The sequence below is a fragment of the Ictalurus punctatus genome, chromosome 29 (genome assembly GCF_001660625.3).
Source record: "Ictalurus punctatus breed USDA103 chromosome 29, Coco_2.0, whole genome shotgun sequence".
NCBI lineage: Eukaryota > Metazoa > Chordata > Actinopteri > Siluriformes > Ictaluridae > Ictalurus > Ictalurus punctatus.
This window is the reverse complement of record NC_030444.2, coordinates 9,873,851-9,900,720: the sequence shown is the minus strand read 5'-3', so window position 1 is coordinate 9,900,720 and position 26,870 is coordinate 9,873,851. Positions and strand designations below refer to the sequence as shown.

Sequence of the window (26,870 nt, the reverse complement as noted above, 5' to 3'; positions counted from 1 at the left end):
TGGTCTTCACATACTTTCAGGATATGGCCTTAGCTTTTTTTTCTAAAAGCTAATTATCCCTTTAGTCCCTGGTGTTGCCATATGGCAACAATTCATTTATCTCCAATGTTTTGATAGTCAAGAATACAAAATTACTATTTCCCTATGTAACTGGGAAAAGGGGGCATAAAAACATTTTTTTTTAAAATTCCATGTGACATGACCAGGAAGTGCTGTTTGCACTTCCTTTCCTTCAATCACATGACATGGTAAAGGTCATCATTGGAAGGCTCTCAAAATGTGATATATTTTTGTAATATTTTGGCAAAACTGGTTAAACGAAAAAAAATCCCCCACTATCTGAGATAAGTTACGTTAAGATAATAAAGTAACATTTTTTTTTTTTTGTCATTTAAGCAAGTTTATATATTTTTAGTATTTTGTTAAATGGTAAAATGTACTTGTTGCCATATGGCAATAACATGCGATGATGGAACTGTACTGTGTGCACTCCTGAAATGAAAGAAGCCTACATAGCAGAAACAGCACTACTCTTCTCTAATAGTAGATTTAGTTGTATTTACTTTTTTTTCCACATTCATAATTCCAGACATTTTGCACTTGTCATATTTTCTAAACTTTATGTTTCAAGAGAAAGAATTAAGAATTCAAGATAATAATTAAAAAGATTCTTCACCCGAAACATGGTTGGATCTGATTTCCGTATGTATTTTGAGTGAGCAAATCCATCCACATATGTTTTCCAACTGTAGTTTCTTCCTAGAATATATAACTGTTATATGTTTACTACTGTAGGTGGCAAAAAAACAACCACTGCAATTTATAGTCTGGGAAATGCAGTAATTGGAATTGTAATCTCATAGATATTGTGTTATTTTTGACCATATGATATGTTCCACCATTGCACACTGTTGCCATACAGCAACAATTTACCAACTACCATACCAACCTTTTATTATTTGAACTTATTCAAGTAATAAAAATCCACAGAATTTTTTTTTTATGTAAATGTAATAATTCATACAGTAAAAGGATTAAAAATATACAGCAAAAAAAAAAGATACACACTTAAGGTATGAAAGATGTTCCCTTGATGGTTCCACCACAGTAACAAGGTTTGGTACCTCAATTTCTGAGAATGTACCATAAAGTATTATGTATAAATGTTGCACACAGTTTATTGGGTCAGCAACTCACCATACTTCCAAAATGTCAACTTAAACACATATATATATATATATATATATATATATATATATATATATATATATATATATATATATATATATATATATATATATATGTATAAAGGTGCCTATAACTCATGAATACAGAGGAGAGCAGTTATTGCTATTCTCTGAGTATGTTCACGTGAACTATAGTATTGTATGCGTAGTACTGAAAGGAATTAGTGGCTGACTTTAAAATGCTGTCATTTGTTTGGCATGTGATAGGGGTAGGAATTGGTGAAGATGAAAAAAATAAAGTTGACAGTTCACATTTTACTTTAGTATTAAAAAAGATTTGAAAATATTAAGCTTCAGGGTTTTTACACATACAAAAAGAGATTTAATTAGAGTTTTTGCAAGCGATGTCTGCCTTGTTTATGCAAGTTCTGCCAGCAAGCCCAACTAAATGTCAAAAGAACAATCTAAATGTCCAAAACTTATTTAATTAGTCCAGCCAGTGTTGGCCTGGTTGTTATACTTTAATTGGACTACATTTGACCTCAGTCTGACCATAAATGTTGGACAGCTTACAGGATAGCGTTAACTAACCTTAGACTAGTGCTACTATGGAAACATAGCTTATGTTGAGGAATGCATTTCATCTTGCTTATAATGAGCGCAGAGTGTTCAGGATCTGGATATCTAGGTATTTGGAACCTTGTAGCTACACAGGATCTTTAATAATATCCAGGGAAATAAACGACGTGACGGCATGACATGGTAGCTGTTAATGGGAAGGACTTTCTTTTTTTTTTTAGTAGATATGAATGAGCCACAATGGTGCACTTCATGCATGGCCACACAGGAGCAATAAAAGCAAAGCAATGCCATTACAAACCCTTCACAGTGAGTGTGTTTGGCGCGTTTGCAATTTGTTTCAGATGTGGATTGTTACTTATGTTTCTCTTTCTCTCTCTCTCTCTCTCTCTCTCTCTCTCTCTCTCTCTCTCTCTCTCTTTCTTTTTATGATACAGAGTGCAGACCCGGTGCATGACCTGTTGCTGAATATGATCACGTGGGTGGGCATCCTGCTGTCACTCGTCTGCCTGCTCATCTGCATCTTCACCTTCTGCTTCTTCCGAGGCCTGCAGAGCGACCGCAACACCATCCACAAGAACTTGTGCATTTCGCTTTTCATCGCCGAGACACTCTTCCTGACAGGCATCAACCGCACCGAACAGCCTGTAAGACACACGCATAAACACACACACACACACACACACACACACACACACACACATACACAATACTATCACACGACAATACTGTCAATTATAGTTTTAGATCCACAAACAAAACTGTAATTGAATCTGGAGCTTTTTCATAAACTGCTGCATCACACATTGGTGAACATCAGCTAATCCCATTTCCCAATACGAGTATTTATGCTGATTGACTACAACGTTGCCTGTGCCTCAGTTATTGGTTATTTTGTTTTCTTGTGTCATTCTGCTGCTGTAGCTGCTGACGTACTTGAGCTTTTTTGGAGCTGACTTTGGGATTCTGGGCTTGGGGCGAGTGTTTTTGTGTGTACATGTATTTCGTCTTTCGTCCCAAGTGGACCAAATGTCCTCGCAATGATAGAATAGTGTTGCAATGATTGAATAGTGTCAATCAATCAATCAATCAATCAAGCAAGCAATAGTTTTTTTTTATCTATCTATCTATCTATCTATCTATCTATCTATCTATCTATCTATCTATCTATCTATCTATCTATCTATCTAGTAGTCCATAATAGAAAGCTTCCCTTCTTTTAATACCGACCAGCTGCTACTGGTGTGTATGTGTCTGTGTTAATGTATCCTTACTTAACTTTAGAGAATAAACTAAAATTTCACTGTGGATTTTAACATCAGATATTTTTACTGAGTGGAATGGGGGAAAAATCCAGACACTTTATGTCTACCTTACTCCATCTCTTTCTCCACTCTTGCCATTTTCTTCTTTTTCCACAAAAAAAAAAAAGAAAATCACCTGCTGATTCATCTGCTAGACTGCCGACGTGCAAGGAAGTGATTCAAAGCGAGGGATTTGATGCCGAGGTTCAGGTTTCTCAGCTCAACGGAGGACTGAACAGCTGATTTCTGAGTGTCACCAGAGTCTCCGCATGCCACAGAGCTAATTTGCTTTCGTGAGCTTCTGCAGCGTAAGGGCCATCATGTCTGTAGTGCATGGAAAAGATGGTTGATGGGGGTTGTAGAGGTTACATGATGTGTGAATGGAATGGTAATAGTGAAGAGCAGGCAAGCCTTTTGCATGCCATATCCTCAAAATCGTTACTTAACTTTAATGTTTAATTCGAGTTTATTTGGGTAAAATTTATTATAGACATTGTCACAAAGCAGCTTCACAGAAAAAAAGAGACCATATACTGTATGTAATGGGAAACAAATGAACCGATTAAGCTATGTATGTTAAGGCATGTTGCTATCTAACAACTTGATCAAAGCATGCCATTCACTGTGCGACGAAATCGCACATACAGTGCCCTCCATTAATATTGGCACCCTTGGTAAATATGAGCAAAGAAGGCTGTGAAAAATTGTCTTTATTGTTTAACTTTTTGATCGTTTGTTTAAAAAAAATCACAAAAATACTCTGTTCTCATGGATAAACAATTGCAAACACAACACAGGTTTATCAAAAAGTTTAAACATTTTAATTAACAATGGAAACTTTGTTTGTTTTGTTTGTCTGTGGGCTACACAATAGTTTTATGCTAATATATTTAAAGAAAAGCATATATGCTATTAACTGTTTCAATGAGCTGCTGTTGAAATAAACAGCATGTTTTTTAGGCCTGGTCACAAAGCTAAACATATCTCCCATAGGACACCTGAATGACTTCAAGGAGACATTTTTGAATTTGTAGCAAACATGATTAATAGTATGAATAATAAAAAAAGCCTTTGCTTTTGACTTTATTATATTACACAGTAGGGCTATCAGAACAAATTGGACAGTTTGAATACTTTTTTAAAAATAATAATTTCTAATTAGTATGAATGCTTTTGAAGTCACAAATTCTGTACTTGAATGTTTAAGATTCCACAAATTCCTCATGCGGTGCTTCAATGGATCTAACTTTCTTAAGAGGTTTTACTTTTTTTTTTATAAAAAGAGCCTTTTTAGAATGATGCTTCCTGCTGAAGCCCAATGGCAGTCTTTTGAAACATGTTCCCTAAACATTGTGGCTAAATATCACTTGTATTGCCTAATGTAGGAAATAGGTTCCGAATAATGTACGGAATATTTTATTTATATATATATATATATATAAAACAACCAAAGCAAGTGTCCTAAAAGTGACATTGTAAATATAACAATATTAAAACAAATGACTGGTGAAGTGAAAAGCATTAATTATATTGGTTCATTGGTACCTGTCAAATGGCAGCAAGTGAACAGTCAGTTCTCGAAGTTGATGTGTTGGAAGCAGGAAAAATGGGCAAGCGTAAGGATCCGTGCGACTTTGACAAGGGCTGAATTGTGTTTGGCTTGATGACTGAGTCAGAGCATCACCAAAACGACAGGTCTTGTTTGGTATTTTGCAGTAGGCAGTGATTAGTATAGTGGTCAGAGCTGTTTTGGTGGTGCCAGGGGGACCTACACAATATTAAGCAGGTGGTTTTAATGTCACGGCTGATCGTTGTACAGTATATGGTGAATATAATGTGATTTAGGAACTGTTTTATCCTTGCTGTGTGTAGCACTATCATTAGACTTAGCACAATGGCACTATTCATATCTGTTTAGTGCTCCACATATTCATATCTGCCACTTGACAGGTGCCAATGAACTTTCTTTTACTTTTACACTATCCTTTGTTACCCAGATGAGGATGGTTCTGAGTCTGGTTCCTCTCAAGGTTTCTTCCTCTTAACATCTTATGGAGTTTTTCCTTGCCACCGTCGCCACCGGCTCGCTCAATAGGGATAAATTCACACACTTAAAATCCGTATCCTGTGTTTATATGTTTCTGTAAAGCTGCTTTGAGACAATGACTGTTGTAAAACTCGCTATACAAATAAAATTTAATTGAATTGAATATCTGTATCTGTGTACAGATTTAAACCTGTAGTGAGTGTGGCCTAAACTAGGTTATTTTTTTGGTAAATCTGCACTTATAGCATGCTTTTACCCAAAGCGCTTTACACTGTGTCTCATTCGCCCCTTCACACACACACTCACACACCAATAGTAGCAGAGCTGCCATGCAAGGCGGTAACTTGCCATCAGGTGCAACTTAGGGTTCAGTTTCTTGCCCAAGGACACGTCAGTATGTGGAGTCATGTGGGAACCGCCAACCCTACGATTAGTGGACAACCCGCTCTACCACCTGAGCCACAGCCATTTTTTAAAATAACTATGATCTATATCACTCTTCCCCTAATTGACCTCCACTAGGGATGTGCAGAGTTTTCAAGCTGTTTCGACTAATTATTAGCGTTATTAAGTTCTTATTTATGTTCATGTTAATGATGATGCTCTTTCTTTGTCCCACACGCGTCATATCTGACCGTGTTCCCACGTGAAAGTAAAGAACTGCCGCTCGTGTAACTTGTGCCTACTGTACCTCGCCCCTTGTTGCACACCTCTGGTCTCAACCAGATGTCCTGTGAACCATTTTGTCAAGCTTTCTTTAAAAATAAATGAATGAATAAATAAATAAAGAATAGCATACCGCCTATTCATATCAGTATTTGTGTCCGTTTAGAACACTTTATCTCTTCATTTAGATCAGTGGTCACCAACCGTCTTCCTTGAGCTCTTGTGTCTTCAGGAAGGTGGATCTCAGGAACAGGATTGGTGACCAATGATTTAGATTATTCGTATTTGTTTAATATACTATACTATAATTGGGCCATATAATGGCAATTAAATTGATAATTGCAATTATTTGCTTCAATAATAAATGGCATGTTACTTCTTGTAGTTTCCCTCTCCTTCCCTCACGCTTTCTCTAAGTGTGCATCAGATTCCTAACAAGCCTCATCATTAACTGATTCACTAACCTTACAGGCTGAAATTGCTAAAAAAAAAAAAAAAAATCCTCCGGGCGCTAAGCATCATCTCTAAACAGCAGCGATGTGAAGGGTTAAATGCTATAGGTCAGAGTTAATGGTTAATCCCCTCAGGGAAGTATCTCATTATCAACCCCGCTGTGGGGAGTGCGGATAGATGTGGGAGCATCCTCTGTACCTCTTTGACACAGGCGTTCAATTCGCAGTCTGAGTCTGACCTTCATCTGTTCATCATCTCTAGAGCCTTATTTATGTTTTGTCATTTTACACGAAGAACTGCTTAATCACTTAATCAGTTGTTCTCTGGTCGTCGTGTTCGAGCTCACCCACTCACTTCGATGCCTTTGGAGCTCTTTATATAATGATAATGCTCGCTGTGAGAGAATGTGTCATGGCACATTGGTTCAGTGAGGCTGTGCAGAAACTAAACTGTTGTGATTTTTTTTTTTTTATATTGTTGGATCTTCTGTACTCCAAATGATGGTCACTGTTTTGTTTTCCTTCTCCCCCCCCCCCCCCCCCCGTTAGAGCCATATGGCTAATGGTGATGACAGGACGTAGGAATGTGGCCTCTTTGTATTGATATGCATCATGGAATCATAGAAATGGGCCTATACAACCATAATTAGCACCAACTAATCAGAATCCACCATGTTATCATGGTTAATGCGGAATTTCTGAGCACTAAATGCTCTTCCAAAAGAATACAATTCATTAGCGGGACCTTCTTTACAGACTTGAGATGAAAAAGATGGAGGCAGTAGATGGTAGATGGTGGAACAATTCTCCTCCGTCCACCTCCGTCCAAGTGTGAGATCGATATGATCAATAGATCATATTGTACAATTCGAGAACAAGTTTATTTCGTTTCATTTTAAAAATGAAGCCTCCCATCACTTCATCTGCTCTTGTCAAACACGCTTTGAGCTGTGGTCCAGTCTGTAATGCTATTAGGGTGGCCATCTTGGATGATTTTATTTGTATAGGTTTTTTTAACAACACACATTGTCACAGAGCAGCTTTACGGAAATCGGGATATAGATTTAGTCAGATCAGCGGTTTCTGAAAGATCCCATGGTTAACATTACTAAGATAACATTTTTCCCAGTTCTGAGGTTGATGTGAACATTAACTAAAGCTCGTGACCTATATTTATGATATTATACACTGTACAGCTGCCACGTGATTGGCTGTTTGGATATTTGCATGAATGTGCAGGCACATAGGCGTTCCTAATAAAGTGGATGCTAAAATGATATATATATATTTGTGTGTGTGTGTGTGTGTGTGTGTGTGTGTGTGTTTGTTCGTGGTGTCATCATAGAGGATAATATTCTGTTTAAAGGTAGCACACGGGGTGTAATTGTTCCTGTAATAGAAGCGTGTCATTTTTGATGAATGAGTTTTAATTTAATTACCGATACGAGAAGAGATGCACATCATCCATCAAAGTCTACCTGGTCTGAAGACTTTTGGATTTACAGTGCACACATGTGTGTGTGTTTGTAATTCTTCCTTCTAATTCACTGCCACTAATAATCAGTTCCGCTCCCTTCCCTTCCCTTCCTGCACCTTGTTCTATGCAGATCGTCTGCGCTGTGTTCGCCGCTCTGCTGCATTTCTTCTTCCTGGCGGCGTTCACGTGGATGTTTCTGGAAGGCGTGCAGCTCTACATCATGCTGGTGGAGGTGTTTGAGAGCGAGCACTCCCGCAAGCGCTACTTCTACCTGGCCGGTTACGGCATCCCGGCTCTCGTCGTGGCCGTCTCTGCTGCCGTGGACTACAGGAGCTACGGCACAGAGAGAGTGTGAGTAAATACACACACACACACAAACTGAAACACACACACACACGCACAGGGCTTTCTTTTCTCTAGTGGGAAAGATCTCTGATTCTGCCGAGTTTAACAGTTATGTGTTTGTGTTTGAGCACATTTTGTGTACGCAACCGGACAGCTGTAACACGTGTGTGTCTCGCTCCAGTGTGTGTACGACGATGAGAATGAGTCACATTAGGGCTGTAGAACATATTTTTCATGTGGGGTTGTACATGCAATTTGTTATACCGCCTCTAATGTTTACATTAGGTACTGCGCTACACAGGTACAACATATCCAGCTCTTATTTTGAATGGGATATAGGAAGAACCTGTTCATATTTGACTCTCTTCACCAGCACATACTACTACACTCGTCCTAGAGTTGAGTCGGACGAATCAAATCAGTTTGAGACACTTGGACTCACTTAAAGTTGGAGGTGCGAAATTAGTCACTCCGCTTTTTTCACATTTAATTATTTTTTTTTTGTCTCCTAGGACAAAACCACACAGATTCAACCCACCTGTGAATTATTGCAATGGTGGTGCAAGATTTTTGACTGGAACAGATAGATTCTGTTTTTGAAGCACAGTGCATTTTTGAATTTCACATTTTGTTCTTTTATACAAGAGTGCGGTAAAGCATAGAAGCAAATGCATATAGAGATAGAATCATAGGAGCAGAAACCTGCACAGCATAGAGATGAGCATTATGGTACACACACACACACACACACACACACAGAGAGAGAGAGAGAGAGAGAGAGAGAGAGAGAGAGAGAGATAGAGTAATGTCGACATTAAATATTCCCTCTGTAATCTGGAGAAACAGTACTGCATTCAACAAAACTCATAACAACTACTTAGCCAGGCTTTGAAGACATATTGCAGCTGGCAATCAAGTAGAGAGAGAGAGTGTGTGTGTGTGTGTGTGTGTGTGTGTGTGTGTGTGTGTCTGTGTAGGGTGTGTGATGCACTTTGATCTTCACTGCACTTCTCTCTCCTTTGTTTTCTCTCACGTCATTTCTTACAAAATTCTGTCTCAAAGAAACGTTCCACTTTCTGATCTGAGAACTGTCCAGGTGGGCGTGGTCTTGTATTTAAATACTCTCGATTGATTGACAGCGACCTATCTGAGATGATTCATGATGGCACAAGGCGTGAACAGCACTTTCGCGTTTGCTTAGTTAACGTGCTAATTTTTGTTGCTTTCCGTAGTTAGCTTTTTTTTCTGAGCAGTCTTCTATTTTTATGTTTGTTTAATTGTTAGTTGCTCGAAGAGACCATCCAACCATGAAAAAGGGGAGTTTTATTATAAATTACATGTTATACTTTGTATCATCGGGTTGTAGTTACATTTTACGTTGTGGAACATCTGCTAAAGCAAGTTAGTTCCTGTTATCACTTACAGTGCTGTGAAAAAAGTATTTGCCCCCATCATGATTTCATCTGTTTTTGTGTATATCTCATACTAAATAGTTTTAGATCTTCAAACAGAATGCAAGATAAAACAAAGACAACCTGAATAAACACACAATACAGTTTTTTTTATTTGTTTATTTTTTTTAATGAAGCAAAAAAAGTTATCCAACACCTATCACCCATGGGAAAAATTAATTGCCCCCTTAAACTTAAAATTTGGTTGTGCCACCTTTAGCAGCAATAACTGCAACCAGGCGCTTCAGAGAACTGGAGAGCAGAGTTTCACTTACTTCTAGGACTAGGACTGACTCCTGTGCCTTGGATCATTGTCTTGCTGCATAATCCAGTTGCGCTTGAGTTTCAATTTACAGATTGAAGACCGCGCATTCTCCTTTAGGATTTTCTGGTAGAGAGCAGAATTCATGTTTCCCTCAATTATTGCAAGTTGCCCAGGCCCTGAAGCAGCAAAGCATCCCCACACCATCACACTTCCACCACCATGCTTGACTGTAGATATAATGTTATTTTTGTGGAATTCTGTGTTTGGATTACACCAGATATAACGAGACCCCTGTTTTCCAAACAGTTCCACTTTCGACTCATCAGTTCACAGAACATTCTCCCATAAGGTTTGAGGATCATCAAGGTGTGTTTTGGCAAAATTCAAACGAGCCTTAATGTTCTTCTGGGTTAGCAGTGGTTTTCACCTCACCACTCTTCCATGGATGCCATTTTTGGCTAGTGTTTTTCTGATAGTTGTATCATGAACAGTGACCTTTATTGATGCAAGAGAGGCTTCTAGTTCCTTTGATGTTGTCTTTGGCTCTTTTGTGACTTCCTGATGAGTCATTGCTGTTCTCTTAGAGGAATTTTGGAAGGTCGGACACTTCTGGGAAGGTTTACTACTGTGCTGAGGTTTTCCATTTGGAGATAATGGCTCTCACTGTGGTTCTTTGGAGTCCCAGAGCCTTTGAAACAGCTTTCACATACAAATGTATTTCAATCCCGTTCTTCCTCATCATTTCTGGAATTTCTTTCAATTTTGGCATAGTGTATTACTGGCATAGTGTGTTAAGACCTTTTAATCAACTTCATGCTGTTGAAAAAGTTCTATTTAAGTGTTGATTTGATTGAACAGGGTTTGCAGTAATCAGGTCTGGTTGTGTCTAGTCCAGCTGAACCCCATTATGAATGCAGTTTCATAGATTTGGGGAATTAGTAACTACGGGGGTAAATACATTTTCACACAGGCCCAGTTGGAATTGGATAACTTTTTTTGCTTCAATAAATAACATTATGATTTAAAACCTGTATTTTGTGTTTAATCAGGTTGCCTTTGTTTTATCTTAGATTTTATTTTAATTTCTGAAACAATTTAGTATGAGATCTACACAAAAACAGAAGAAATCAGGATGGGGAAACATACAACATCACTGTATGTTCTAGTAGCTATAAACAGTCTTTCCCTCACCAGCCTCATACAGCTTGTCATGTTACCGAGAAACTAGAATGACATCTGTCATAAAAACTCCCCCCATGGTAGAAAACGTTAAGAAGGTTACAAAGAACTCCTTCCATAAGTGTTAAATAAACATCTCCTTACAGAACACTTCACCAAATCTATGCTTACATATTTCTCTTTGTTAAATACTAACACATTTATTATTAGTCTTAGATGAAACGTGGAGCATCTGCCATACAAGTAATTGTGAATTAGCTGTTACTATAGAAACAATAACATTTTAGAAGGAGTGCATTAATATAAACCTGTGATTTGTTTTGAGCTGGGACTATTGTCAGAGCTGCTCTTGCTGAAAATTAATCAACACCTTCTGCCCTAATCTAATTTAAGAATTCAACCACGCTGTGCACACATTTATACCACAGCGCTGTTGAATTCTTGATTCTGATTGGCTGACAGACGTTCTGCGGAGGGCAAATATTTCTCAGTAAATGCACTTCTAAAGTAGTTCCAGTCAGGTCCTGACCGCATTACAGTTCCATATCACTTCACAGAGTGAACTGGAAAGCATAGAAGTGGAAAAGTTAGCCTACTGTCCACCACAGCACACATATTTAACAACAAAGAAAATTACAAAATTTCGATTTTCCAGAAATAGGTAAGGAATAATTGACATCTGGCCATTGAATTATTAGAAAAATAAACGCACCTGTGGTGGTAATGTGGCCACGAGGCCAAGCGGAGGCTTGAGCCATTGATATGTAGTTATTGGAGAGAGTGCGAGAGAGCACGTGTGATTGAAGTAATGAGACGGAAAAGCCAGTGAACAAGTATCAATATTTATTTATTTGTTGTATTTTCTGCAGTAATAGAAAAAATGAAAAACCCTGTGAACAAGTAGGCTTATTGATATTTATTTATTATCTATCTTTATATTATCAGCATGAAACCGAAAAAAAAAATCTGTGAACTCTCTCTCTCTCTCTCTCTCTCTCTCTCTCTCTCTCTCTCTCTTTCTCTCCCCAATAACCGTATAATCAATAGCTCAAGCCAACGTTACTAGCTCTAAAATGAAGCTTTGGAATTAGCAACGAAGGTTTTAGATAGGATGCGTAATAAATTAGTTCCACACAAGAGCTATTTTAAGGACAAAAATCTGTCAAATGTCTTGAAATTTAACATCTGAACAATATCTTGAGGCGTGGTAACTGTGGTGTAAGCGGAACAATTGACTCCGTTCCGAGGTATTACCACCTTGGGGTGTGCAATATTTTCTAATAATTTAATGACCCGTCGTCGATTATTCCTTACATATACACCTCAGCCATAACATTGAAACCACCTGCCTAATATTGTGTAGGTGCCTACAGAACAGCTCTGACCCTTCTAGGCATGGACTCCACAAGACCTCTGAAGGTGTGTTGTGGTATATTGTATCAAGATGAAGAACGGTACATCCTATAGATGCTTGATCGGATTGAGGTCTGGGGAATTTGGGTGTCAAGTCATCACCTTGAACTCTTTGTCATGTTCCTCAAACCGTTCCTGCACAATTTTTGGAGTGTGACAGTGCGTATTATCCTGCTGAAGGAGGTCACTATCATTAGGGAATACTGTTGCCATGAAGGGCTGTACTTGGTCTGCAACAATGTTTAGGTAGGTGTTACGTGTCAAAGAAACATCCAGATGAATGCCAGGACCCAAGGTTTCCCAGCAGAGCATTGCCCCAGAGCATCACACCTCCTCCACCGGTTTGCCTTCTTCCCATAGTTCTTCCTGGTACCATCTTGTCCCCAGGTAAGCGATGCACACACACCCTGCCATCCACTTGATGGAAAGGAAAATGTGATTCATCAAACCAGGCCACCTTCTTCCATTGTCTCATGGTCCAGCTTTTGGACAGGGGTCAGCATGGGCACTCTGACTGGTCTGCAGTTACCTAGCCCCATATGCAGCAAGCTGTGATGCACCGTGTGTTCTGACACCTTTCTATCACTATTCTTGGGCAAGACACTGAACCCCATGTTGCCCCGGATGGCAAGCTAGTGCCTTGCATGGCAGCTCTGCTATCACTGGTGTGTGTGAATGGTTGAATGAGAACCACTGTAAAGTGTTTTGGAACCTCTGAGGTTAAAAAAGCACTATATAAGTGTAGACCATTTACCATTCACCATATTTATAGGTATGATGGGTGGGGTTTTTAAAAAGGTGCTTTTGTTGTTAAACTGAGGTGCGTTAACAATTTAAACGAGGCATGATGAGTAAGCACTTGATGCCTGCTCTGAAGCCGTCATTTCTAATGCAGCGGAAATTAGGAGATGAATAATTTAACAAGTGAACGCTCATGTATCAGGACTATGTTGAGTCTCATGTGGTCGGAGAAGCTCTCCAGACCTGTTCGATCTGTTATTACCCATCAACCTTCCACCACTTTATATGCACAGAAGGCTTTGTGTATGTGTAATTGGTGCAGTTGCCAGATTGTGTTTAATCCCCTCTCCATCTTTCTTGTTTTCAGGTGCTGGTTGCGTCTGGACACGTATTTCATCTGGAGTTTTATTGGGCCTGCCACTCTAATCATTATGGTAAACGCTTGTTAATGAACTCGCTTCATTAGTTCCCTTTTAGTGATTTGTTTTTTCTGAGAGATTTTTAAAAAATGTTTATACAAATTTGAATGTTTTTAACTTTAGTCATGATAATATTAACAGTCACATCTGTTATTCGAATCACAGCAGTGTTTATGCTTAATGAAGTTGAGTCAAAGCATAAACGTGTCATGATGAGTTGTGGTTCAGTTGTTTTGTTGGTGTTTTGCCCTCTGTTTTCTAGCTGAACGTCATCTTCCTGGGCATCGCCTTATACAAAATGTTCCACCACACGGCCATCTTGAAGCCTGACTCAGGTTGCCTGGACAACATAAAGTAAGTTTCACAAACTCTCACTTTTTTTTTTCTTTTTTTTTTTTTGCGGGGGGGGTTTGATTGGGTATGGTGCTGGTAGACGTGTGTATCGTCATACTGATGCTCTATTCCTCTGTGTGAAGCAGATATCACAAGCACACGGGGGGCAGAGCCTTTGATATTTTCCATTGGCTTTAAAGGTTAAGTCACAGGCTTAAGGCCTAAAGGTATTCCGCAGAGCATGCTGCATTATGGGAAGAGGTGAAAAGCATCAAATTGGGGAGGGAATAGAAGTTGGTTGGGATTAACATCTGCAGGTGTACATGCGTATAAATATTCATACGAGGACACTTTGGAGAGGCAGAGAGCTGTAATGACTTTATGAATATGTGCGGTTATTGATGTTCCTGCGTTAGAGATATAATGAAATGCAATGAGTCACTGAGACTGATATCATGGCGGATGGAGGTGTGAACAGGTCACTTGGAAAACATTAGGAGAGAGATTGTGCCTCGGGTTTATGAAGACAAGCTGCCGACAGACAAGGCTTTTTGACAGACATTCATTCCAGCCAATCAGAGTAGGAGATTTGATGCGTAAGGTAAAGATGTTACGTATGTGTTTCTCACTCACCCAATCATAGCACGATAGCATATTCAACCTTCAGAGGTACTCAATGACCTGTTGGAAAAGTCCATCAGAGATGATTATGTGGCAACCAATAGGACGGTGAGGCTTCATCTACGTCAATATTAATCAACAAGATGGAGGAGAATCTCATTAAGGGTGTAGCTTACAGTTATAGCTGTACAATCAAAATCTCTAAATCTAAAAGGAGGACATGAGAGTTGATTTTGTTTTTTTGTTTTTGTCTTTTACAGAAGGTAATGATGGTCAGCAAAATGTATGCTTTATACAATGTGATTCTTTCATTATATGAGTGGATTTATATGATAATATTTCATTATTCAGAGCATCACATTCTCATGAGCAGAGCGAGTTGCGTCTTTGAAAGTGCTTTTGGTCCGAAGGCCAAACAGAACGTCTCTAAACGCTCTCCGCCTGCAGGCCTTCACTCTGCGTTTTTGTGCGCTGTTGAGTTAGAGTTTGCTCATATCTGTTATGAATTTGCTATGAATCAAGCCATTGAGGTCAAGTTCTGTCTCACTTGTGAATGATTTAACAGAAGAAGGATTTGCAGGTCTGGGGTGTATCTGTCAATAGGCAGAGACACATTTCGCACAGACGTTTAATGTATCCATCCTTTTAATTCCTTTCCCTCTCCGTTGATCTATTAATCCAATCTGACCTGACAGTGACTCTGACTTCACTTTGTGTTACAACTCAGAACTTCCAAAACTACAGTAAAATCACAATTAAAAACAATGAAATAAGTGGCAATAACGTCGCATTAAATTAGAGTTGGTGATTGAATTGAAGAGAAGCCGTTCGGCCTGTCTGATTAATTACGAAGCCTGTACGGTGCTGTTCCGTCTTTGATAATGTCTTAGATGAAACTGGATAATTTTGTAATCAGACGTCCTATTCATGCTGATAATTAGATGATTATATTCTCCTGTTTTCACAAGGCTAATTCACCAGGCACAATTTGAACTTCAGGCCTGTTTGATTAGGGGCTGAAAAAGAAATGGGCGGGGGAAAGAAAGGAGTAACAACAAAAACAAGTGTGCGTGTGTGTGTGTGTCTTCTTAATGTTTCTTTCATAACAAAAATGAAAAGTAATTTGAAGCTCAATTATATACATGCTAACAAACTTTGGCAGAAGAGTCATCTTAGACAGGTTAGCCGGAAATGTACCTTGCTAGCGTCATTTACCTCAGACCTAGCTTGCTTGTTACATTTACCTCAGTTCCAGCTTATTAGCTACATTTCCATCAGACCTAGCTTGTAAGTTACGTTTTCCTAATGCTCACTAGCTAAATTTCTCCAGGCCAAATTTATTATCTACGGTTTTCTCAAATACATTTGCCCTAGACCTAGTTTGCTAGCTCTATTTTCTTCAAGCCTAGCTTATTGGCTACGTTTTTCCTCAAACCTAACTGGCTAGCTAGGGGTCATTCCTATGTTCCCAAATTTATATGGCACATAATGTAACAGATTTACTACATGTGTATTTGGACATTTCAGCAGTGAGATGTCAATCACAGCTAAAAAAAAAAAAAAAACGTCATCATTAAATTTTAATAAATTATATTTTATTAAATGATATCATTTTAAATTAACTTATTACTTAAAATAAATGCAGCACAAATGCTCGATTCAAAAACTTACTAGGCTAGTTTTCACCTAAGGAAACTATGACCTTTTGTGAGTCCACGACTCCGACCATTTGTTTAGTTCCCTCCTCAAGTCTATATGTATTATATTGAGAGTCGTACAGTAGGGCAAGGGACCAGAAAACCCCTTTGACAAGTTCCCACAATAACCCATGTCATATTAAGTGAATACAGAGCTGGGAACATATATTTCACGTCCTCGTTATGTGCTATATAGAGCTGACGAACATAGGACCCTATTTTCATGTGTTCATTATGTGCCATATAAATCTGGGATACATAGATACGCCCCCGCTAGCTACATTTTCCTCAGATCTCGTTGGCTAGCTACATTTTCCTTATAGCTAGCTTGTTAGCTACATTTTCCTCAGACCTATTTTGTTATCTACATTTTCCTCATAGCTAGCCTGTTAGCTACATTTTCCCCAGACCTATCTTGTTATCTACATTTTCCTCAGAGCTAGCTTGTTAGCTACATTTTCCTCAGACCTATCTTGCTAGCTATTTTTCCTCAGATCTTCAGTCACATATCAAGGAGGAAATGATGAATGTTGAACTCAGTTTTGACTTAAAAGTGCAAGCTTTTAGATTATTACAGTCTCCTCTCCTCACACAGCTAATTCACAAGGCACTATCGGAACTTCAGGCCCATTTTGTGTGTAAGAAAGAAAAGGGATTTGTGGTGAAAAATAGCAAAAAACAAACAAATAAACAAATACACACACACACACACACACAAAAAAAAAACATCTCAGTGTAGGTGTCCTCTTCGTCCTGCTCTGTTAAGTGTTTCTGTATTGACTTATGTGCTCTGCTTTTTCTATAATATGATTTATAAAGCTATTTGAAACAGAGTGTGTAAACCATAAAGCGGCCTTCGCTTAGCTCGCCCAGCTCCCCGGGGTCACAACCTTTCCATCTCATCTCTGACACCTGTTAAATTCAGATGTATGCCTTTGTTTCTGAGAGTATGCGTTTGACCTGCCATATCACAAGGATGGGGTTTGTTGTGAAAAGCGCCGGCTCAATGTCTCGATTGTCCCCACTGCAGAGCTGCAGCTGAGCCGATCCGAAGTCTGGGTAATAAAGCGCATTTCATCCACACACACACTGAGGATTTAGATTTAATAAGCACAGCAGTACTAGAGATGGCCAGTTGTGCTTCTCTCATTATTAAGCATTAAGTAGGATTATACGTGCCAATACAGGCCTCCAATTTGACAGAATGAGCACAAGATTGAGTCTCTTGTCATTGCGGCAATATTCAAGACTGTAAAGCTTGGGAATCAATGTAATGACGCACAGCACTGTGATCCTCCATACTGTCTCTATGAGCACTTTGTTTAAATTAATCCAACAGTGAGTGTCTGTTGGTTTGATTTGACGAATAAAGTAGCCTGACCTGCTTAAATAGAGTTCAGAATAAACCTGTGTAAAGATAAACTTTTAAAAAATATAAAAGAATGACATTATGAGAAAACCAGCGTAGTTCATTATGTGCAGCTCTTTAAATTGCACAACAAGATGTAGCTAGCTAATCATTTTAGAAGATATAACTTACATGGCTAATTTTCTTGTGGTTTGAGTGTAGTTCAGAAATCTTTCACACAATTCAAAGATCAAATTTAATTACCAGCTACATTTACCTCAGACCTAGCTACCAGCTACTTTTCCTGAGACTTACAGTAGCTTTCTAGCTACGTTTTCTTCAGACCTAGCTTACTAGCTATGTTTTCTTCAGACCTAGCTTACCAGCTACATTTACCTCAGACCTAGCTTACTAGCTACATTTACCTCAGACCTAGCTTACTAGCTACATTTACCTCAGACCTAGCTTACTAGCTACATTTACCTCAGACCTAGTTTACCAGCTTCATTTACCTCAGACCTAGCTTACTAGGTACATATACCTCAGACCTAGATTACCAGCTACATTTACCTCAGACCTAGCTTACTAGCTACATTTACCTCAGACCTAGCTTACTAGCTACATATACCTCAGACCTAGCTTACCAGCTTCATTTACCTCAGACCTAGCTTACTAGCTACATTTACCTCAGACCTAGTTTACAAGCTTCATTTACCTCAGACCTAGTTTACTAGGTACATATACCTCAGACCTAGATTACCAGCTACATTTACCTCAGACCTAGCTTACCAGCTACATATACCTTAGACCTAGCATAATAGCTACATTCTATATATTTAGTCCTGATTACTAGCTTTTTTTGTTCATGCCTACCTGGTTAGCTACATTTTCCTTAGCATCCTAGCCATGTACATCTGATAGAACACAAATCATTCTTAGCTATGATCTTAGCTTCTCTATTTAACCTTGCATTAACACACACCAAATGGGATGACAGTCCATTATAGGACACAGCACGCTCTCATCACTCTCATAGATTCTCATTGATAAACGATGCCTTAGGAAATACAAGGCAGACAAAACATCTCAGAAAACATGTTCTCCATATTATCCTTCCAAGCAGTCAAGCTGAAATTATTTTCGATCATCTTGTTTTTCCCCCTTTACACCGATTAGCAATATGACCCCAGATTTAAAAAGAAATAGTAGCTTGGTAGTAGTGAACAAATAGCTTTAATGTCATGTAATAAAAATAAAAATCAAGTGGATTTCTCAGGAGCACCATATTGTCAAGCTCCAATAAGCTTTAAAGGCCAGTTGATTAGTTATCAGGGTTCTGCTCTGCTGTAACACACGCAGGTTCTGACGGGGCGTGAACTAATTTGTGCTTCCGAACCGATTCGATTGAGTTTGTTGTGAAACATGTTTTGTCTTGTCTCTTGGCTTGAGCTATGTCATGCTTCATTGTGCATGAGGGTTTTTTTGTGTCTGTCTATTGTGTTTCTGCATGAGTCAGTTTGATTTATGCCTATTTTACTGTCGCTGCTCAGCGCTCTTATCATTTCTTTTTGTGCATTTTTCTTTTGAGTCTTTGCATTTTTCTTTTTCTTTTTCTTGCCTTTCAGCTCCTGGAACTATGATGCCTGTGTCATAGAATGGACTGTAGTGAAGTGCCATTGGTTTTAGCGTTTATTTTTTTTTCTTTTCTTTTCTTTTCTTTATCTTTTTCTTTTTAAGTCCCCATTCCTGTTTTTCCTTTGTGGACTTTCTCATGTCCATTATCCAGACTCTGCACCCTGCATCTCGCAGAATCAATACACAGTCTTTTTCATCACAGATACTCTTTTTACGGACTGTTTTCCATTCTCGGGCTTCGCTAGATAGCGAGTGTATTGTCTTAAAGAATAAAGCGCGCGCGAATAAAGCCGTCCGTTCGTAGCGTTCCTTTCAGGCATTGAGATGCAGCGAGTGTCTAACGAGCCCTCTATCTAACAAGATCTCCGGCTCGATTTGCCAGGGGTGAGGCTAATGAGAAGTCGGCGTCTTCAAAAAAAAAAAAAAAAAACGAAAAAACCACGCAAAGCAGTTTGATAATTACTGCTGAGCTGCCTGGAAGACTGATCTCACATTCACACCACACTTTTTTTTCTTTTTCTTTTTTCCCCCCAAAACTATCAGCAGCTTAACTGCAGGTGCGAAAAAGCCTCTTTTTTTCCATTCTGTTTCTCCTCCTCTTTTTCTGCCTCTTTCTGTCTAACTCAATTACTGCAGGCATTTGAATGCAGATTTGCTCATTTCAGGCCTCGTGAAATTATGGGCATAAATTGCTTCAAATTTGCTTTAATCGTTTGAAACATGTTTCAAGACACTTGTGCGGCAATTCCCTTTGATTTTTCATATTTAACCCAGACTATTAGCCCAGTGGCAGTGCTACCTGAGAGGGAGGGAGTAGTTTAGGCGTTATTATTCACACACTGTAGAGCCACGTGGTCTTATTTGCTTAAACGCCCAGCAGGAAGACTTCTTAACGTATTAGATGATGACTTTCAAATTCAATTAAACTTCAAATGCAGCTTAGGGTCCCCCCCCTAAAAAACCCCATTTGAATTAGCGTATATGTGTGTGTGTGTGTGTGTGTGTGTGTGTGTGTGTGTGTGTGAGTGTTTATGAATATGCATGTCTTTTGAAAACAGTGATTTCTAAAAGCCAACAATAGCTTTGTCGATCTGTCACTCAGTGCCGGCTTCAGAGAAAAGAAGAGGAGAGGAGAGACGTGAGAAAGTAGCACTGCATTACATAACTTAATAGACAGATGAAAGGATGTCACTTCTTCATTCCCTCCAGGGAAGAACGACACCGCGAGATCTAAGTTCCCGTGTGAAGTGGCTTGGCAGAAGCCTGAGGGATAAAGATGAGACACGAGGTTTCCACACACATTTCCGTTACAGTATGTCGTGTGCCAGTGTGTGCTGATAATGAGGAAGATTACCTTGACGTTTGTGAGCGATTTTGTTTTTCAGGCCTTATGAATGCTGCATCGAGGAATTTGCATATACCTGCGTTGTTCTGCGAGTGAGGAAATGAGTAAGGGAAAAAAAAAACACGAAAGGGTGTGCCGTTATGGGAAAATGTTCAATGACCGGCTGGTGTGATGAAGTTGAGTTACCTGAACATGAATAAACCCTGAAGTGTTTTATTCCTCTTTTATCTCTGTGATTTCAACGATCGCAATATTTAATACATTAATAAATGACGTCTATTTCGAGCATTTACTGTATAGTTACATTTAACCTTGTGGAGCGTCAACAAAACAAGTGTGTTCACTTACAGGTATCATCTTACTCTATAGCAGCTATAAACAGTTCTCTTTCCCGCTAACACTGGACATCCCTTCCGTAAAAGCTTCATCGTATCGATAATTGTGTTAAACAAGAGCACGTTTTTAATACATTTATTATTAGCTTTGGATTATTTACAGCAGATTGTCCACTGTACAAGTGCCCGTGAATGAGTTGTTACTGTAGAAACCATAACAAACGCATTAGAACAAACGCGTTAAGATAAACGTGTTGTGTGAATTAGGAAACAACTGTCAGACCTGTTGTTCTGGAAAATTAATTAACACCTTCTGACCAATCAGATTTGAGAATGAAAACAGTTCTGTGGTATAAATACCTATATCACTTGCCCTCATCCCCTCATCTACTCTCACACTAGCACACTACAACAGACCAAGGGTCAATACACACACATTCTCTCTCTCTCTCTCTCTCTCTCTCTCTCTCTCTGTAGAGCAAGTGTTCAGGGGCTAGTCAGGCTGATGAAGTATCCTTCCCTACAGGTCATTAAGACAGACCCAGCAAAATGATGCTTAATGGCCTCCTCGCTAATTCCATAAATCATTTATTTGGCTCAGCACCTGCTTGAGCTATTAAACACCAGTGTTAGAACGTGTGTGTGTGTGTGGAGGGGGGGGGGGGGGGGGGGGGGGGGTGCGCCTCATTGCCACTAGCAATGGCAATCGGCCTCTCTCTGTTCTTTCTATATTTTTGGCTGGGGAGTGTTGGAGTGGCCATTGCAACATACAGAAAGCTACAACACAATTGTCTCACTCTCTTTTGGAGAATAAGGAGGTAGCTGTAACTTTCATGTGACGAGACTATAACACACATGTCTCACTCTCTGTTAGAGCCTGTATAGCGTTATTGGAACGTCTGTCTCATTCTCTAGAGGAGCCTTAGGATATGGAACACATCTGCCGTGCTTTAATGCACATCTGTGTAACTGGGAATGTGCTATAACCCACCTGTCTCACCCTCTAATAATACCTTTATAACATACCTGTGCCTCTTTTCTCACACACCGCTGGAGTTTATATGTATAACCTATAAAGCTGTAACTCACCTGTCTCACTCTCTGCAAACAGCACAATCCAACGAACAGTGAGAGCTGTCTCACTCTGTTTGAGTGTCAATTATATACAAGTCAATTACAACTCACCCCATTCCTTAATTATAACAACACAGCCTTTATTTACTCCTACTCTTCACTACCTATGATGCACTGTCTAATTTTCTCAACTCTTTAAGTGTTTTGGTAGTGTTTTTTTTTTTTCTTTTTTTTTCTGTTCTTAAGTACCTTCTCATCATTCTCCTTTTCCTTCATAGTCTTTTCTTCTGTTTTTGCCCATTTTGATCTGGAAATGAAGTATAACCTGTTCTTCATTTTCCTCATCTTATCCCCTGAAGATGAAAATAACCCAGGGCTTCCTGTCGTCAGGCTTTCGTCTCATTCAGAGCGCAATATGGAGGCCTGTCAATCAACAAGAGAGCTCTCCATTCTCATTTCCCACATATTTGCCACCTCCCTCGCTCATTTTCATACCTTCCACAGTACGAGACACCATCATCACCCCACCCCAATTTCCCACTCACCCCATTACACCGTGCTATTAATATCACTGCTTTATAAATGACTAAATGAAATGGCAGCAGTCCAGGACAAGGACACTTTCATACTCATGTTTTTAAAAAAAATATGTATCCCTTTTCTTTTTCATTTGACCTGTTTTGAATGTTAGGATTTAACCCTTTCTCGCAGTACACTGGCGGAATGGAAATCGACTTATCGGACATTTTCAATCAGTATAAACAAATGACTTATTTTTATCACCATACGCCTGTTAAAGGATTGATCAGGACACTGTTGGGTTTCTGTGTATAGAGTATCGTGACTCTGTGTGTTTAACTGTTGGTCACAAGGGCGATGGAAATCGGGACGCCCCCTGTTGGTCAAACAGAGTACAGAGATGAAATGAACAGTACAACGAAAGCTTTTTTTGATAGTACAACACAGTATACTGCCACAATATTTATTTATGATGTTTATTTATTAGAAATAATAAAACACTAGAAATGATATTAAAAAATCACTTTCAATTAAACCTAGTAGGCTTGGTTAAAAAAAAAGAAAAGAAAGAAAAACTGCAAGTTCTCAAGTGTCTACTTTCATATGAGCCATTAAACACTACTATGGAGTGTGACATCACAAATAAATTCAATACTGAACACAGACAACCCCAAAACAGGCTTTTTTGGCCTCTGGTAAACAAAACAAAACAAAAAACAGAGTTAAATGTCTTTTTTGTGGGGAGAAATGATTAAATGCCTGCTCTTTTATCAGTATTAGGGTTACACTTCATATAATAGATGTGTATACAGTATAACTAGTTTTGTAGCACAGTGCTACTGAATGCTTGATTCTGATTGGTCAAAACATGTTGATTGACAGGCCAACAAATCACGGGTTTATACTGTATTAATGCACTTCCTTTAATATGTTTTCGTGTCTATAGTAACAGCGTACACAGGGACATGTGTAATCTTTGATTTGGAGGAGTTTTCTGTAAGATGTTTGGAAGGAGTCTCCAGTGTCAGTGATTCTTAACAGTCGTGACTTTTAAGTTTTCCAAAGTGGGAAAGTATTTAGGTTGGAGTATATTATTACTCTTTCCGGTTTTGCTGTATGATAGCAAGAGGTCTCGCAAGGCACATTAAGGTGCACCTATTATGGTTTTTCAGATATTCCCTTTCTTGTAGTGTGTTATAGAGCTGTTTGTGAATGTAAAACATCTGCAAAGTTTTAAAAATTAAAGCGCACGACAAACAGAGTTATTGACTCCTAAAAGAAGGAACCGATTCTGAACAGCTGAAACGAGTCTTTAGTGATTCCAGACTTACTTCTTGTATTGACCTACGTAGGTTTGCAACAAAAAGCCCCGCCTCTGGTCTTCATTGGCTGCTCACTGACAGCGGTAGACCAATCACAACAGACTAGGACATCTCACCAATCAGAGTATGCTCTCTGAAAGAAGGAGTTTAGAATGAATCCTTTAGAACAATTAATTTAACAAATCGTTTGTGACACTGGGGGAAGTGTTTTATTCCTTACTTACATAAGGCTGTACCTTAAGCATACATAAGGCTGTACCTTTCTGTAGAACTCTTCCTGTAGGACTGTATTCATGCTTCATGCTGTATTCATTTATAACAAGTCTCTTCATCACACCACTCGTAGTGTTTATCTCACTCGCACATAGGGATCCACATGTATACCTTACACAACTTTCACATTGTCACACGCATGGGCAAAAGAGAGTGATACGTATCCACGCACATATCCCAGTGTGTATCAGATAGACTCAATTCATTTTCCTCCGATTCCCCGTGAAGCCTGTTTGCAGAAAAAAATGTCTGATTATCCTGGAAAGTGCTGAGAAAAAAGGTTGATTTTTAGTTTACGTTTATAAAAGCTGAATCATGTAATTGGTCTTTTGTGTGTGTGTGTGTGTGTGTGTGTGTGTGTGTGTGTGTGTGTGTGTGTGTGTGTGTGTGCTACTGAAACACTTTCACACAGAGAACAGCCATTCAATCAGAGCTGCCCAGCATCAGCTTCTAGCTTTGATTCCTCTTTCGTTCTCTCTCTCTCTCTTTCTGTCTCTCTCTCTCTCTGTGTCTCTCTCTCAATCTGTCTCTCTCTCTCTCTGTATCTCTCTCTCAATCTGTCTCTGTCTCTCTCTCTCTCTCTGTCTCTCTCTCAATCTGTCTCTGTCTCACTCTATCTATCTCTCTCTCTGTCTCTCTCTCTCTCTCTCTCTCTCTGTCTCTCTCTCTCTGGCTTTTATTAGTTATTTTATCTCTCTCTCATTTATTTTCCCTCTTATTTTATTAACTCTTCTAACTCTTTTCTAACTCTTCTAAATCTTAATGTAGAGACAGCTGTTGCCAGAGTAACAGGACGAAGTGTCCAAGTGTAAATGATGCTAGTCTTCGTGACATTTTTATTGCTTGCAGTCAGCCTTTACATGTGTTAAAGTCACCCAAATGTTTTTTGTTGTTATTGTTTTTTTTGTTTTTTTTTAAAGGCAACACGTTTCTTTACTCAGGTATATGAAATATGCAAAGGTTAAAGAATTATGGTCTGGTTCAGAGTTTATACCTTTTCTTACCTTTTCATACCCATGGAATTGAATGCAATTCAGCCACATTGCTCTTTTCACTCTTTTTTATAATATTTTTAAACATGAGCTGGTTTCTGTATTGCATAATAAATTGTTTGACCTGACATTTCTGAAAGGAAAAAAAAAAAAAAAGAAAGGTAAAATGTCCAACGGAATCTGAGAAGTGCTTACACTTTTAGCCTCATCGAGGAATTTTATAAATATGCAAATGAGAAACAACTGCAACCTTATACACCTGCCGTCTTTCTCCTTGTAAACCACTGCTGCATGTGCTGCATTTGATATGTGTGTGTGTGTGTGTGTGTGTGTTTCAGATCGTGGGTGATCGGTGCAATTGCTCTGCTGTGTTTGCTGGGTCTCACCTGGGCGTTCGGCCTCATGTACGTCAACGAGAACACGGTCATAATGGCCTACCTCTTCACCATCTTCAACTCCCTGCAGGGCATGTTCATCTTCATCTTCCACTGCGTGCTGCAGAAAAAGGTAACAAGCTGAAATACAATAGTGGACTCTGCTCAGATTATTACTCAGATTATTTAACCCTAATGAGACATTTAAAAAAAAATTAACTACATGTACTAGGTAGATAATATTGTAAGATAAGATAAGTGTGTGACCACTAGTTACCTTTAAATCATAAAGCGTGGGTCCAGCGGGATTTCAACAGCTGTCTAGAGGTGCAAATCTTTTGACCTGGCACTTCCCTGTGCTCTTTCTAAATGATGTGGAAGCGTTGCCATTTGCTCAAGAATATTCTCCGTTCAGCAGGAAAATCAACTCTGGATTCTTGATGTCCTTTCGATTCATAAAACCCCAAATCATGTCCACTTAGTGGCTTTTAAAATACGTTTGCTAGCACAAATTTTTACATTGAGTCATCGAATTCTTCTAGGCTGAAAAAAATATAGATATATAAATGGTCTGCACTTATATAGCACTTTTATCCAAAGCTATTTACACTGGTTCTCATTCACCCATTCACACACACACACACCAATGGTAGCAGAGCTGCCATGCAAGGCACTAACTTGCCATCGGGAGCAACTTGGGGTTCAGTGTCTTGCCCTACGATTAGTGGACAACCCGCTCTACCACCTGCGCCACAGCCGCCCCATATATATTTAGATTTTTTTTTATATTATTATGACCCACTTGGCTTTGTATTTGAAATCCTTTTATTTCTTGTTTATTAGTCATTTATTTAGATCTTTGCATTGAGGTCTGCGCAAGAGACAATCAAGATGCATATAAGAATCGATTTGTTTTCTCACCCTCTTATAATGACGTATTATAGACCAAGTTTCTAACCTTATCTCAGTAATTTTGCAGATTTCTCTTATTTTTGATTAGCAGCAGTAGCCACTTTAAATGAAATAATAATAATAATTATTAGTCTTTATTGGTCACATATACATTAGAGCACAGTGAAATTCTTTTCTTCGCATACCCCAGCATGTCAGGAAGTTGGGGTCAGAGCGCAGGGTCAGCCATGATACAGCACCCCTGGAGCAGAGAGGGTTAAGGGCCTTGCTCAAGGGCCCAACCGTGGCAGCTTGGCAGTGCTGGGGCTTGAACCCGTGATCTTCTGATGAGTAACCCAGAGCCTTAACCGTCAAGCCACCACTGAAATAACATAACGGCAATAATATAATATAAAAGAGGGTTTGTAGTTTAACATATAGAAGCCCGTTTCCACGACGGAGGAGAAAATAAATATTAAAAAGGCCAAGCGACTTTATTTCTCTCGATTACCAGCCGTCATCTCGCAATTCTGACAGATTTTACTCGCAATCTACACAACCGCTTGACATTTAGTAAATTACAAAG

At 39.0% G+C, this 26,870-nt stretch overlaps 1 protein-coding gene across 12 annotated transcripts in view; it reads left to right on the top strand.

Moving 5' to 3' along the window:
* Positions 1–26,870, top strand: part of LOC108260972 (adhesion G protein-coupled receptor L3) — a 338,157-nt gene that overhangs the window by 291,857 nt on the left and 19,430 nt on the right. For all 12 annotated transcript variants that reach the window (XM_047152306.2, XM_017461737.3, XM_017461736.3 and 9 more), the window contains 5 exons: positions 2,204–2,413; positions 7,843–8,063; positions 13,474–13,540; positions 13,788–13,879; positions 25,358–25,526. In XM_047152306.2, the coding sequence (XP_047008262.1) occupies positions 2,204–2,413; positions 7,843–8,063; positions 13,474–13,540; positions 13,788–13,879; positions 25,358–25,526 (759 nt within the window). The remainder of the gene's footprint in view (positions 1–2,203; positions 2,414–7,842; positions 8,064–13,473; positions 13,541–13,787; positions 13,880–25,357; positions 25,527–26,870) is intronic.